Source organism: Eublepharis macularius, chromosome 8, assembly GCF_028583425.1.
Source record: "Eublepharis macularius isolate TG4126 chromosome 8, MPM_Emac_v1.0, whole genome shotgun sequence".
NCBI lineage: Eukaryota > Metazoa > Chordata > Lepidosauria > Squamata > Eublepharidae > Eublepharis > Eublepharis macularius.
Genome location: NC_072797.1, coordinates 139,586,135 through 139,601,082, shown reverse-complemented (window position 1 = coordinate 139,601,082; position 14,948 = coordinate 139,586,135). Strand labels below are relative to the sequence as shown.

At 46.5% G+C, this 14,948-nt stretch overlaps 1 protein-coding gene across 2 annotated transcripts in view; it reads right to left on the bottom strand.

The window, feature by feature from the left end:
* Window positions 1-14,948, bottom strand: part of SHB (SH2 domain containing adaptor protein B) — a 213,081-nt gene that overhangs the window by 25,323 nt on the left and 172,810 nt on the right. Inside the window, exon 6 of one of the 2 annotated variants that reach the window (XM_054986451.1) lies at window positions 1,964-3,488. The exons of the other annotated variant lie outside the window; for it this stretch is intronic. Within the exon in view, the coding sequence (XP_054842426.1) occupies window positions 3,305-3,488 (184 nt within the window). The 3' untranslated portion in view covers window positions 1,964-3,304. Of the gene's footprint in view, window positions 1-1,963; window positions 3,489-14,948 lie in introns of those variants that run through there. 2 annotated transcript variants of the gene reach the window in all.

Here is a 14,948-nt window from a genome sequence, read left to right as displayed (position 1 = left end):
CACACTGCTTTCCGGCCACGGAACATCGTGCCAAGCTCTCAGAACGACAGCGTCTTCCTGGTGCAATTTCGCACGCGAACATTCTCTTGCGAAATCATGCCAGGAAGGCGCTGTCATTCCGGGAGCTTGGCGTGATGTTCCGTGGCAAGTAAGCAGTGTGAAAACAGCCCAGTACAAGGTGGCTTCAATGTGTCCAATGTGATCTTTTAATAGTTGAACACAACTACAGGAAAGCCAGCTTCCAAAAACATTTTGGTAATGCAATCAACAGATGATCAGTGACCAGTCTTTCTAAGAGAGAGGCACCCAGCCTCATTTGCGCATGTGCCAAAGGAATGCCAGAGTATATCAGCAGGGCATGGGGGTGATTCTATCGCCACTGGGCTTATCAGGACTATGACGCAGGAGATGCAGGCTGGAGACACAGGCTTGACTCTACAGCATAACCAAACCCAGGGCTTTTTTTCAGCAGGAACAGAGTTCCGGAACCTCTTGAAAATGGTCACATGGCCGGTGGCCCCGCCCCCTGATCTCCAGACAGAGGGGAGTTGAGATCGCTCTCTGTGCCGCTCAGTGGTGCGGAGGGCCATCTCAACTCCCCTCTGTCTGGAGATCAGGGGGCGGGGCCACCAGCCATGTGACCATTTTCTCCGAGGGCAACCCACTGAGTTCCACCACCTCTTTTCCCAGAAAAAAAGCCCCGACCAAACCCATACGCCTTTATGCTCCTCCTGCCAAAGGGGGCCACAAACTTCTGTTGCCTATCCCAGTTGTGGCACCTGAGCCACAAGTTTGAACACCAAAGAGTTAAGCTTAACAATGGGGACCTTAGAATCATCTTTACTGGCACATCCTGTATGTAAAGAAGGAAGAACTCAAACATCTTTGTTTTTTGATTTTTTTAAAAAGCATTCTTTTTTTTTTTTTACTTCATTTTGGGAGAAAACCCAACAGTTTTGTAAAAACAGAACAACAGAAAGACACTTGGCATGCAGAATTAGTTTTCAACATTCTGTATGATTAGTGGCAGCTGATTCGGCATACGTTATTACAGAGATTTTAAAAAAAAAAACACGTTTGTCCTCAAACAGGTAAATCAACATCTTGAAATTAATGCCAGAGGGAAACGGGGTCCATACCGGGTTAAAACGAATCAGGCCATGGAAACGGGTATTATTTATAAACTCGAACCACCCAAGGACGTCTCTTTTCACACTGTAACACTACAAGGAAGCAGTATTGTACAGAGGCACGATCAGAGTAACGATTATCCCATTACATGTTAAAACCAGCACATAAATGAAAGGGAGCTGCACGTTTTGAATGACAGCCCAGCTACAACAAGGGGTTATTTTCACAGCCTTACTGCAAATCTGAAAAGAGTGAAAACTGCAAGTTAACAGACTCTCAGCTCAGATCACCAATGGAGAAACACACAGTGCTACAGACAGGGCGATACCAAGGAGAGGCTCACACTTCATTTAACGACCCAAGATACTGGGGTCAGTTAAGGCAGAACTAAATGCTAGGAGAAACCCAGGACCCCTGCCAGAAATGGCAGACGTATCTTGAGTTCTCAGCGATAACATTTAGTACAGCTTAGCCCCACATCCTTGCCTTCCTACAGGGTGCAATTCCCAACCTTGCTCCGCACTACCGGCTCCTGCTGACAGGAAAACACACAGCACAATAATTTGAGTTATAAGGAAGGCATGATCTATGCTATTCAGAGACGCTATTTTTGACAGCGGACTTGTGTTTCTTGTAGCGTTCAGTTTGACTCTCAGAGCCAAGCTACAAGTGACGCCTGACACAGGTTGGACGCTTGTCAGCTTCCCTCAAGTTTTGATGGGAAATGTAGGCGTCCTGGTTTTACAGCTTGGCTCTCCATTACAGCTGCAAGACCAGGATGCCTACATTTCCCATCAAAACTTGAGGGAAGCTGACAAGTGTCCAACCTGTGTTAGGCATCACTTGTAGCTTGGCTCTGAGTGTGCACCAGGTTTTCTGTTCAGGAGTCACAAACAACATGCACCAGACCGAGCTGACGCTGAGGCAGGGGAACAGATGAGGTAGAAGCCAACTCCAGTTGAGCCAACATGGGCAAGAAATCCTCTAATGCAGCCGTTCCAATGGCTATGGAGGCAGGAAAGGAATACTAACGAACCACATTTTTGTGCAGGAGAAAGAGACCATTTTTACTCAAGAGCTTTGAAGGAAGTCAGGAAACAGCTCTGGCTGCATGATGCATTGCGCCCTGCAGCTGGAGAAGAAGTTAATCACAGGCTTTGGCCTGCCTGGACCCCAAGGAGGAACAGGCCTTTGGGGGGGGGGGCGGGGAGGTCTAGCCTGTTGGTGTGGAGCAATCCTTGCAATGTTGCCCATATGAACTCAAAGATCCCACCCAGCAGAAGCCTGATTTGGTCTGAAATCCAGCCATGTAAACATCTACCCTCATCCTAAAGATCCTACCCCCCCTGTGCCCCTCCCCAGGACCCCCCATTCACATTCGACACACACAACAGAACTCACTCACTGCCTTTAATCCAGGAATTAGCACAGAAAACCCTTAGAGCTTTATTATTGTACCAAAAAAAGGGGATGGGTGCATATATTAAACCACTATTTAAAGTACATACCCTAGTCATAAATAACTGAACACTTTTTTTGCCATCGCAAAATTATTTATCAAGATCTTCAAAACACATCAGCATTGCGGTAAAAAAAAAAAAACCAGCCCCAAACCAAACAAACACGGTCTCTGTGTTGAATTAAGCTGAGCATACCAAAACAACACAGTTCTGGAATCAGGTCCATAAGGAGCAGTTCTCAGTTCTTGGGCGCTGAATGGTCCAGTTTTCTCTTAGCCCTCTTCCCCCCCCCCCACCTGCAGGAGTCTGTGCCCGTTTGCGGATTCCACTTGGGCAGCTCCCTACACACAAGTAGGAGAGGTTGTTGGTGGCAGGAAGTGAAGTTCTGAAGGCCATTCTTTGCACTAGGCAACATTTCCATTCACGGAGGGGTGGGGAGTCCTTGATGACGACCCATTTCTTCGGGTTCTGAATCCCATTTCACGGCCTCTCATCTAAACAGAAGCCTCGTTCCATGCAGGGATGCAAAGCAGTGCAGAGATGCCATTCAGGCAACTGCCCCTCGTTCTGCTGATGGCAGCCGCCGTCTTCCAGAAAGGCAGGAGTGGGCATCTCCACTGTGAGGAACGGTTACGGACCCCGCAGGAGCATCCCGGCTGCCACATCCCTCGTCCACAGTCTCCAATCCACAGGAAGGAGCCTCGTCAGAGCAATTATAAGGTCCGGACAGCCACAGGGTACAGAAGGGACAAGTGTTCTGCTCCTTTTATTGGGAGTTTTTTTGCAGTGTAGTAATGTATCACTTCCGGAACGCTGTCAAATGGAGGGCTGTTCTGGCCTAAAATGTATTTCTCTTTGGTTTTGGTCAGCTTCATATGCATAAACCCTTGGTTGCTCCTGTAAAAGGAAGAAGAAGAAAAACAAGGCAGTGAGCGAGCATGGGACACATCTCTTTGAAAAGTCAAAACTAGCTTTGGATAAATCTTTGAAGCCACTTAAGGGACCCCAGGAGGTAAGAGGAGACCATGTAGATTTGTATTCGTGGTTTTTCCAATCTTTACATGGAACAGGAAGAGCCCCGTGGCGCAGAGTGATAAAGCTGCAGTACTGCAGCCCAAGCTCTGCTCATGACCTGAGTTCGATCCTGGCGGAAGCCGGGTTCAAGTAGCCGGCTCAAGGTTGACTCAGCCTTCCATCCTTCCAAAGTCGGTAAAATGAGTACCCAGTTTCCTGGGGGTAAAGTGTAGATGACTGGGGGAAGGCAAACCACCCCATAGCAAAAAGTCTGCCAAGAAAACGTTGTGATGCAACGTTCCCCATGGGTCAGTAATGACTCGGTGCTTGCACCTTTCCCTTTACACGGAACAGATGAAGTTGACAGTAGAGGGAAAAACTTGATGAAAATGCTCATTTTAAATCTTTACAGTGATAATGAGAGAGATCTGTGCTTTGCATGGTTGAAACAAATATGCTGCATTTGTGTTTTGCTATGGAATGATATGGAATGCGAATGAACATTCTGATGGCTAAGAAGTCAAAGTAACTGCCTGCACACAAGGCTCAGAGATGGTCTGGCTTCTGGCGGTAAAAGATGTGTAGTGTTGATCTACTGTTAATTTCAGACAGCATGCCAAACCATGGTTAAAGCCACATAAACTATGGTTTTTCATGGGTCTGGATCGACAAATTATAGCTACAGCTGTTGCCTTGCTTCTGGTGGTGGTGGGGGGGGGGGCAATGTAGCTAGATTGCTAAGCAGACAGAAAAAGAAAACAGGCAAGGAGCTTTACTTGTTATACATGTGGATGCTCAACAAATGCCTTGGATTTTGATTAGTGCTAACCCTGGCTTGGTGTAAAGTTTGACTTGAATGTTTCTGTGAGTATGTTTGTTTATACAAATGTGTATTTTGAGTGAATGGGGGCTGCATTTGTATGCAAATAGAAGAATGGGTGCAGGAGCAAAAGGGGGAATGCACAGCAAAAAGTTTTGACAGGTGTACTTGCACACAAAATCTGCCAGTTCACATGATGCAAGTACGCACTTACCTACAGTTAGGATCATGACACAACTTACACACATTAAGCTGCCTCACAGTGAATATTGACTGGCAAGGTCGGTATTGTCTGCTCTGACTGGTAGAGTCTCAGCAGAGGATTTTCACACCTACTATCCAATCCCTTTAACTGGAGATGGTGGGGATTGAACCTGGGACTTCTGCATGCCAAGCAGAGGCTCTGCCATTGAGCCATGGCCTCACTGACATCAACTCCATGTATGAATGGTTATGAACCAGAGCCACAAGGCAGCCACCTGCACAACTGCTCCTGTATTTGGTGGTGGTTCAGCAGGTCAAAAAAGATCTTCCCCATCAAAGCTGTACAGGCTGCAGAGGAAAACAAAACCTCATGCCGCTCTTCTATGCCAAATCCTGTTCAGAGCCCTGCCAGGTGCTTGCAGAAAACACTGTGCAATATCCAAAACCTCTCTAAGGAGGAGAAAGCCTCCTCTCTAGGGTGCAGAACCATGGCACACAGACAGAGCTGCCCCACATGAAAAGATATTGGGTCGGATGCAGCCTACATTGGAAATTTCCACAGATCTCCCTTTCCTACGGCAGAGCCCCCTCAGTGTCCCCTGGCTCCCAGAAGCAGCATTTTGTGGACTTCAGTGGGCTGCAGTGGGCAGGGGGGAAGCAGGAAAGGTCATTTCTGCCACTGGGAAATTGAGTCTGGTCCGACCTCAAGAATCCAAAACCAGAACCTTTAGAGTGCCTTCAGATCCCTCGCTCCCAGCCTCCACCCGCCACTGCCACTCACCTGGCTAGCAGGGGGGAAAGTCCTGGGGAACAGGCCCAGGAGGTAAAAACCTCTCGGGCCCGGGTGCAGTGAGCACGCTCCCACTGGCCACGGCAACATCCGAGCCAGAGGCGTTAGCTGTGCTAGTCTGTAGTTGCAAAACAGTGAAGAGTCCAGTAGCACCTTTAAGCCTAGCCAACTTTGTGGTAGCGTAAGCTTCCGAGAACCACGTCTCTCTTCGTCAGATGCATACTCCCTTAAGTGACATTATTACACCCAGCAGCAGGCATGCTCCTGTGCTTCACAGGGGCTGGGCGCAATGACGTCCCTTCTGAAAGTGACGTCATCACGCCCTGCCAGGAGCCCGCATGAGTGAAGATCAAAAAGCTAAGTGCCAGGCCCCTCCTCCTGCTGGGAGGGTAAGGGGACCTGGTGACCTGAAGATCCTCTGGAGCCTTGCGCTGCCTGGGTGTCCTCCGCGACATGACTCCCAGACAGAGATACCCTCCCGGCCTCTCTTTCACACCAGATTCGGCCCCTCGCACATTCAGAGGAATGCAAGAAGATGCTTGATTAGGACAGGTATGTTGTTAACTCCCCACAGTGGCACTCTGCCCAGCTTCTAAGCCCCTCAAATTTTGTACCCCTTGGCACCCACCCTAGGAGTTCTGTGCAATCTTGCAGAGAACCAGTTCCCAGCACATACCAAATCTCAGCAAATTCAGAACGCGACTTGCAAATGAGGAGCGAGTGCAAAGAGTATGGCCTTATTGTCTTGACTGTGTAATTTATTCTGAGAACAAAATATTAGAGGAGGATTTTACGGGTTGTAGAACGGAGCTTCCCTAGGCACACTGAAAAGCTAACCCCAAACAAGGATGTCTGTTCTATACTGGACATGCATTCACTTTAATTACCGTAGTCCAGTGTTCATACTTCAACCTCCTGAATTCACATACACTTTTAACTTTGGCTGTTACAATACAGTGTTCAAAATAATGTTCAAAGAGTGCATGATGTGGGGAGGGGAGGGGAGAAGCATCCCTGCACTTATGTTGTTATTGATTTGCATTCTTATGCTTTTTGAAGCTCACATTCATCCGAGGATAGTTTAGGTGGGTAGCCATGCCGGTCTGTAGCAGAACAGCAGGACGTGAGTCCAGTGGCACCTTAGAGATGATGAGCAAGATTTTCAGAGTGTGAACTGTCAAAAGCCAGAGCTCACTTCTTCAGACAGAAGGAGAGAGCTGAAAAAAGGAGCTGTGTGTCTTGAAAGCTTACACTTTGAAAATCTGGTTGGACTCTAAGGTGCCACTCGAGTAAAGTCCTGATATTCCTCCAAGGAATTCAGGACAGCAAACATGGTTGCAGACGCCACCTCCATTTTATGCCACTATCAATCTTTTGAGGTAGGGTTAGGCTGAGAAAGGACTGGCACAAGGGCACCCAGCTTGCTGAATAGGGATTTCGACCCGGATCTCTCTGGTCCTGTAAACGTAATAGCAGCAATAGTGGCAATTCGTGGTTGCACCCAGAGGCATGTGTTCTAATCCATCCACTACTCTTCACATTGGCTCATCTACAAATTGGACAGAACAATTAGACTCTGATGTTCAACACAGAGCTTATTGGCCCAGTGTGTTTACTGGTCCCACTCTCCTCCTTCCTTTAAATACCACCTCTCTGCCCAGTATAGGTACAACACTCAAGCGTGGTTAAGAACAAAAAAGGTTTGTTACTTTCACACAGGTTAGGGTCCTAAAAGGGTTGGTACCCATTGGCTGGCAATCCCTGGGAGCATAGAAATGGCTTGGATGTTACTTCCTGTTTTAGAACAGGAAGTAATGTCATGAGACTTTAGGAATTTGGAAGGCAATCATGTCTACTGAAGCCCCCTTCGCAGTCACCTGCATGGAGTGTGCCATGTTTGTTTTCCTCCCAGAGGAGAAGACACTTGCCAGAAGTGTAAGCTGGTCAGAGTTTTGGAAGAAAAGGTTCAGAGCCTGGAGGAGAGGATCACCACCCTTCAGGAGATCAAGGAGGGAGAGGATTTTATTGACAACAGCCTGGGGGCTCCGCACAGCCAAGAAGAGGAAAGTCAAGGAGGAGGAGAAAGAGCCGATCTCCCTTCTGAGCCTCCTCTCAGATCTACAGTACAAACCCGAAGGCATCAACGAAGAAGATGCTCTGGTCCACTTGAGCTCAAGAATCGCTTTGAAGTGCTAGAGATGGTGACAGAGGTGACAGTGGAAGGAGAACTGCAAAGATCTGGAAGAGGGAGTGCAGAAGACATGGGGCCACATGGAAGTGGAAAAAAACGGAAGGTGGTAGTCGTTGGGGACTCTTTGCTCAGGGGTATGGAACGCCATGTCTCTGGGCCAGATCCCCTATTCCAAGAGATGTGTTGCTTGCCGGGGGCCAGAATTCAGGATATTACCGACCGGCTGCCAAAACTCATCAAGCCTGCTGATAAGTACCCGTTTGTGCTGATTCATGTGGGAACGAACGACACGGCTGCGAATACTGTTGCAAGAATTAAAGAGGATTATGAAGCTCTTGGAAGGCAGTTGAAGACATTGGGGGCTCAGGTGGTATTCTCTTCTATCCTTCCAGTCACAGGAAGAGGAGCACGCCGGGAGCGGACCATACTTGAGGTGAATCGCTGGCTGAGATGGTGGTGCCGGCAGGAGCGCTTTGGGTTCTGGAACCATGGGATAGGTTTTCTTAGAGAAGGCCTTCTAGCACATGATGGGCTTCACCTCGCAAGGGCAGGGAAGAAAACGTTTGGAATGAACCTGGAGAACTTCATCAGGAGAGCTTTAAACTGATGCCGCAAGGGGAAGGGGACGATCGGCATGGCGATTTCAATGATGAAGTGAACACAGTGGGGACCCACCTGGGTAGGAAAGGTCAAAACAAAGGTACAAGGCTACAAGTGTCTATATACAAATGCCCAAAGTATGGGCAATAAGAAAGAAGAGCTTGAGCTTCTATTGCAAACAGAGGGCTACGATATAGTAGGAATTACTGAGACTTGGTGGGATGATTCCCATGACTGGAATGTGCTAGTGGATGGGTATGAGTTATTCAAGAAAAACCGGAAGGGTAGAAGAGGAGGTGGAGTGGCATTGTATGTGAGGAGAGGGCTTGATTGTCAAGAAGTTATGGACAATGGGGCGGACAGCCCAGTGGAAAGCGTATGGGTAGAAATAAGGGAAGGAAGGACAAAGAGTATTATTGTTGGAGTCTGCTACAGACCACCTGACCAGCGAGAAGAAACGGATGCTGCCCTCTTTGAACAAATTGGTAGAGTATCCAGACATCAGAACCTTATAATTATGGGTGACTTCAACTTCCCCGATGTGTGCTGGGAGACAGGCTCAGCAAAGCGTCATGAATCACGCAATTTCCTGACCTGCCTGGCCGATAACTTCCTTTTTCAAAAGGTGGAGGAAGCTACAAGGGGTTCGGCCATACTAGACTTGATATTAACCAACAGGGAAGAATTGGTAGATGAGATGAAGGTGGTGGGGACCTTAGGGGGAAGTGACCATGTCCTCCTTGAATTTCAGTTGCTGTGGGGGGCCAAGGAAGTTCATAGCCAGACTCGTAGGTTAGATTTTCGTAGGGCGAACTTCAATGAACTCAGAGGCTTGATGAGAGTCATTCCGTGGGGGAGTGTGCTGGAAGGGAAAGGAGCGAGTGAAGGGTGGGCCCTTCTCAAACACGAGCTTTTGCAAGCTCAAGCCCTCACTATCCCAGCAAGATGGAAACATGGTAAAGGCTCCAAGAAACCGATGTGGATGCACAGAGAGCTCCAGAATAAGCTAAGGGAGGAAAAGGAAATGTTCAGGAAATGGAGAGAAGGACAGACCTCTAAAGAGGAGTATATGAGGGTTACTAGGTACTGCAGATCAGCCATCAGAGAGGCCAAAGCTCAGTACGAGCTGGGTCTGGCCAGGAGGGCTCGCTACAACAAGAAAAACTTCTACAGATATGTGAGAAGCAAACGCAAGGTAAAAGAGGCAATTGGATCACTGTTGGGAGTAGATGGAGAAACTCTGATGCAGGACAGAGAAAAAGCAGACAGGCTTAATGACTTTTTTGCCTCTGTCTTCTCCCTGAAGAACTCAGGCACATCTAGAGATAGTAGAAAATGTGGCAGGACACCTGAGTGGCTAATTGACATTGACAGAGAGGTAGTGAAGAGGCATCTGGCTGCACTGGATGAATACAAATCCCCTGGGACGGATGGGGTGCACCCAAGAGTGCTGAAAGAACTTTCCAGAAAACTTGCAGAACCCCTGTCCATCATCTTCAAGGCCTCCTGGAGGACTGGGGATGTGCCACAAGATTGGAGAAGAGCAAATGTTATCCCAATCTTTAAGAAAGGGAGGAAGGATGACCCGGGAAACTACAGGCCGGTCAGTCTGACTTCTGTTGCTGGGAAGATATTAGAACAGATTTTAAAGGGATCAATCTGTAAGTATCTGAAGGACCACTCAGTGATCTGGGGAAGTCAGCATGGTTTTGTTCCTAACAGATCTTGCCAGACCAACCTGGTTTCCTTCTTTGATCGAGTGACCAGCTTACTGGATTGGGGGAACTCTGTTGACGTGGTTTATCTGGATTTCAGTAAAGCTTTTGATAAGGTCCCCCATGACATTCTGATGGGCCAACTGGAAGACTGTGGAGTAGACTATAGGACAGTTCGGTGGATAGGGAACTGGTTGGAGGACTGCACTCAAAGAGTGGTGGTCAACGGCGTTTCATCAGATTGGAGGGAGGTGTCCAGTGGTGTGCCGCAGGGCTCGGTTTTGGGCACAGTACTTTTCAATATTTTTATCAATGATCTGGATGAAGGAGTGGAAGGGCTGCTCATTAAATTTGCTGATGATACCAAATTGGGAGCGGTAGCAAACACCCAAGAAGATAGAATTAAAATTCAACAAGACCTGAATACTCTGGAGAAGTGGGCAGCTGTGAATAGGATGCAATTCAAGAAAGACAAGTGCACAGTATTACATCTGGGCCACAAAAATGGGAAGCACAAATACTGGATGGGGGATACATTTCTGGTCAGTAGTATATGTGAAAGGGATCTTGGGGTAAGAGTGGACTGTAAACTGAATATGAGCAGTCAGTGTGATGCGGCGGCAAAAAAGGCTAATTCAATCCTGGGTTGTATCAAAGGGGCCATAGCGTCGAAATCGCAGGAGGTCATAGCCGCTCTCTATACTGCCTTGGTCAGGCCACACCTGGAGTATTGTGTGCAGTTCTGGAGGCCTCACTTCAAAAAGGATGTGGACAAAATCGAGAGGGTGCAGAGGAGAGCTACAAGAATGATCAGGGGTCTGGAGACTGAGCCCTACGAGGAAAGGCTGAGGGCCTTGGGAATGTTTAGTTTGGAGAAGAGGAGGTTGAGGGGGGACATGATTGCTCTCTTTAAATATTTGAAAGGCTGTCATTTGGAGGAGGGCAAAGAGCTATTCCAGTTGGCAGCAGAGGGTAGGACCCGAAGCAATGGGCTTAAATTACATGCAGAAAGGTATCGGCTGGATATTAGGAAAAACTTTTTCACGGTCAGAGTAGTTCAAAAGTGGAATCAGCTGCCTAGGGAGGTGGTGAGCTCCCCTTCACTGGCAGTTTTCAAGAAGAGGCTGGATGAATACTTGTCAGAGATGCTTTAGGCTGAACCTGCACTGGGCAGGGGGTTGGACTAGATGGTCTGTATGGCCCCTTCCAACTCTATGATTCTATGATTCTATGAATTGGAAATAGCTTGGAAATGGGCTTGAACGTCACTTCCTGTTTGCCGGAACTGGGTAAGTGTTAACCCTAGGTGTAATGATAAACTGAAACCAGGGTTTAGCTTCCTGAGCTAAACACCTGTTGAGCATGTATACAGGAAGATGCCTGAAAGACCCACTTGTCTGTCTGGTGAACAGAGAGGTGGGGAGATCTACCGGTTGCGGCATGCAGACATCTTGCTGATCCATGGTTAATGCAAACCACAAATTCCAAAGCCACTTTAAACCAGGATGTTATATGACGGTTTGAGGCCAATCTGTAACCGTGCTTTAAGCATTCAAATCCTAATGCTTACTCATGTTAAAGAAGCTGCAGAAGGTCTGCTTATACAAAGAGACAAAATGTAAGAAACCCATGAGAATCTTGGAAGTGTCAAGAAAGCATCTCCTCATTTTGTTAAGGGAAGGGTGGTAAGGCAGCACAGGAAGACAGGCATCCAATTTCACGTCTCAAGCATCAATGGAGAGACCATTTTAAGGTGAGAATGGCTCTTTTCTTCTGAAACTGCCCAAGAATTTTTTAAGAAGTGAATGTTTCCTATGGAAAAACTGAAGCAAATTTCAGGCGCACATTATTCAGATTTGCTGGGGCAATTTCATGATGAAATCACTGCAGGCACTGTAATTATGGCTTTGGCAAGCTTTAAAAAAAATCTCGATTTAAATTTCAATTCTTTACGAGAATGATTCTCTTTTGAAACATAATTGCTCTCTAAACGATTTCCTTTAAGCCGAGTGTGACATCTCTAAATACATTATTATGAGCAGATATATTGTTCTGTGCGTTCGATTCATTATGGTTTCCATCTCACTCTGCTAGTAAATGGTTTAGGATTCTGCCACTAAATTAATGGGATTGTTGGAAAAGGTGCATATTAATTTAAGGCTAGAGCAGAGAACGCAGTCTGTTTGGAAGCCTTTACGCCTCCATAGTAGGAGTCATGGGAAGTAGTTACTGGCAGAGCCTGTTTTCATGTTTGCTGTGCTATTGATTACATAATGGTTTGTAGTTCAGGTGCTGGGTTAGTCTGGGATTTCATGGGTGACAGATATGCCAGAGAGTGACCACCAATTCTTATAGCAAGTGGTGGAAAGCTAGTAAAAATGTTTGAGGCCGAGGAAATTTTATATTTATTTATTTTATTGACAGCACTTAAATCCTGCCCTTTCTGCCCAGTTGGGCCACCAAGGCATCTAAGAATTATAACAGTATTAAAAATACACCATTAAAACCTGTTACAAAACAGAGCTAAATATACATATATAGGACAGAATAAAGCAAACTAAAACATAGGGCAGGAAGGAAGGTCACTGAGGGAACACCAGACAAAACAAAAATGTCTTCACCCACTAGCGGCAGACAGTGATAAAAAGAGAAAGATGAGGAGGGAAGAGCCAGAGTCCAGTAGCATCTAGAAGACTAACAAATATTTGTGATAGGGTAGGAGCTTTTGTGAGTCACAGTGCTGTGGCTCATAAAAGCTCCTACCCTACCACAAATTTTGATAGTCTTCTAGGTGCCACTGGACTCTGGCTCTTTTCTACTGCTACAGACAGACTAACACGGCTACCCATCTTGATCCATCCCCCTGGGGAGGAAGTTGCATCATTTCAGCGGCATGGCAAAGAGGGCTCTCTCCTGGGTTGGCACCTGCCTAGCCTTAGAAAGTGGGGGCAGAAAGTGGAGGGTATCCAGGGCAGCACCTCAGAGGACGGTCATAACGGTTGCTTAAGTTCGTATGGAAGTAGGTGGTACTTAAGGTATGCTGGTCCTAATCCACAAAGGATACTAAATCCTCTAGAAAACCCCTTTCCCCCTAATGTTTGTTGCTGTTGTTACAAACAACTGTTTAATTTCTTAACCTTCTACTGTGCGCTTGGAAAAAAAACTTTCACAAAGTGTACTCCAATGTACTTTGAGGTAAAAAAGGTCACACACAAAATGTCTTCAGTGGAAGAAAACACTGTGTTTTACAATTCCACATATCCCGAGACCAAAAACACACTTTCACACGAGGTGGAAAACATCTAACATTGATAACTGCTAATGCTGTTTGTAAATGGGGCATTTTTTTGCCCCAGGAATGTATTTCTCTGCGGTGAGGTAAATCATGTTAACCTCCAGGTTATCAGGTTGTATTTCTCCAAAGTGTACCTCCCTGGGTTAGCATTTTCTGGGGAAAAAATGGGAAAATTTTCTACTCCAATACACTGGGCAGGGAGCGGGGTGGGGGTGGGTGGGAGGTAAAGACATATCCCATTGGTAAAATCAACAGATTTCTGGAGTTGTTTTAAACGCTGGGTATTTTTTTTAACAGAAAGAAAACTCTAAATGCTAAGTGGCTTTCCTTTGGAAAGACTGCTTATTCAAATGTGCAGATGATAATGTCTGAAGAGGGGAAAAACACTTCTGCGTGCATTTTGCCACCACAAGAGTGGAAATCGACCCCTCACTGTTAGCAGAGGCTTACTTAAGCAATAAAGTAAAAGCTTGTATTTTCATTGGAAGCTTTCCACGGCAGTGGCTTGGCAGCATGTATTGCCCAAGCTCGATCCAGCCATCTTCCTATTCTACCACACATCTGAAGAAACCTGTTCTTCCACCCTGTTTCACCGTGTCTTTGATCATGCCCAGTTTTCAGTGCCAACGTTTTGCCCTTAGCAGATTGCCAATGGTTTTTTAGGCCACTGGGCACAAGACCATCCGCCTACGATTTTAACTGCTGTCCCTCCATGAACAAACACTTTTACCACACGGAAGGGAGGAGAGGTTCCAAAAACAGTGAATTGCTAGTTTTTTGCAGTCCCTTCACACTGCTTTACTGCAACTGGATCTTTGCACAGGTGCAATGGATACCGCACAGCCGTGTGTGCATGTTCGCTTTAGAAGATCTTCTGAAAGGTTACAAGCACAGTCAAACGAATGTTCCACTAAAGCATAATGGGAAATTGCTAATTAAAAAGAGGCTTGTAAATGCCACAGGGATTCACTAAGAATCACTTCCAGGCACTGTGGTAAATTGGAAGAGAGTGGATTTCCTTTTCTCTTTCAGGCCAAAGTGACACAATGTGTTTCCTGGTGGTAAAAACATTTTTGTGGGCTGGTAACTTTTGTGTGAACTTATTTGCAAGGGTAAATTTATGCAGGACAAACATCATTAAAAGCAGGTTTGGAAAATTAAGGCCAGGCAGAGCTGTGTGTTTGGGGGTCTCCCTCCCCTCCCCATGGCAAGCTAGGCAGCAACTTGCTTGATTAAATGGGTACCTATTTTGAGGCAAGAGGCAAAAGGAAGATGTCTGTAGGAGAAGTAGGCAGAGAGGAAATCAAACTTGGAATTGTGACGGAGGTGGAAGAAACAGCCCACGTGATAAGGACAGAATTGCAAACGGTCTTAGAGGCAAAAACAGATTGACTAAATGAACTTACGAAATCTTCCTCTATTTTGCAATTATAAGAGAAGGTGACTAACATCTGGCAAGGGCTGAAAGAGGCCTCATAAATTCCACTAGTACATATCTGTTGACCTCGGAGACTCTTCCTCTAAGGTATGATAGAGTGAGATTTCCATGGGCTTTTAGGGAGCAATTATAAAAAAATCAGGTCCAGTCCACACCTACAGCAAATTTCGTGGTAAAACTATTCTTGGAGCAGACTACTTGAAAACTGCTAAAAAGGGGAACCGAGTGCTTGAGCACTCCCAATATATTAACAAACTCTCTCACAGGAAAACTAGCATGTCCGGTTTTGT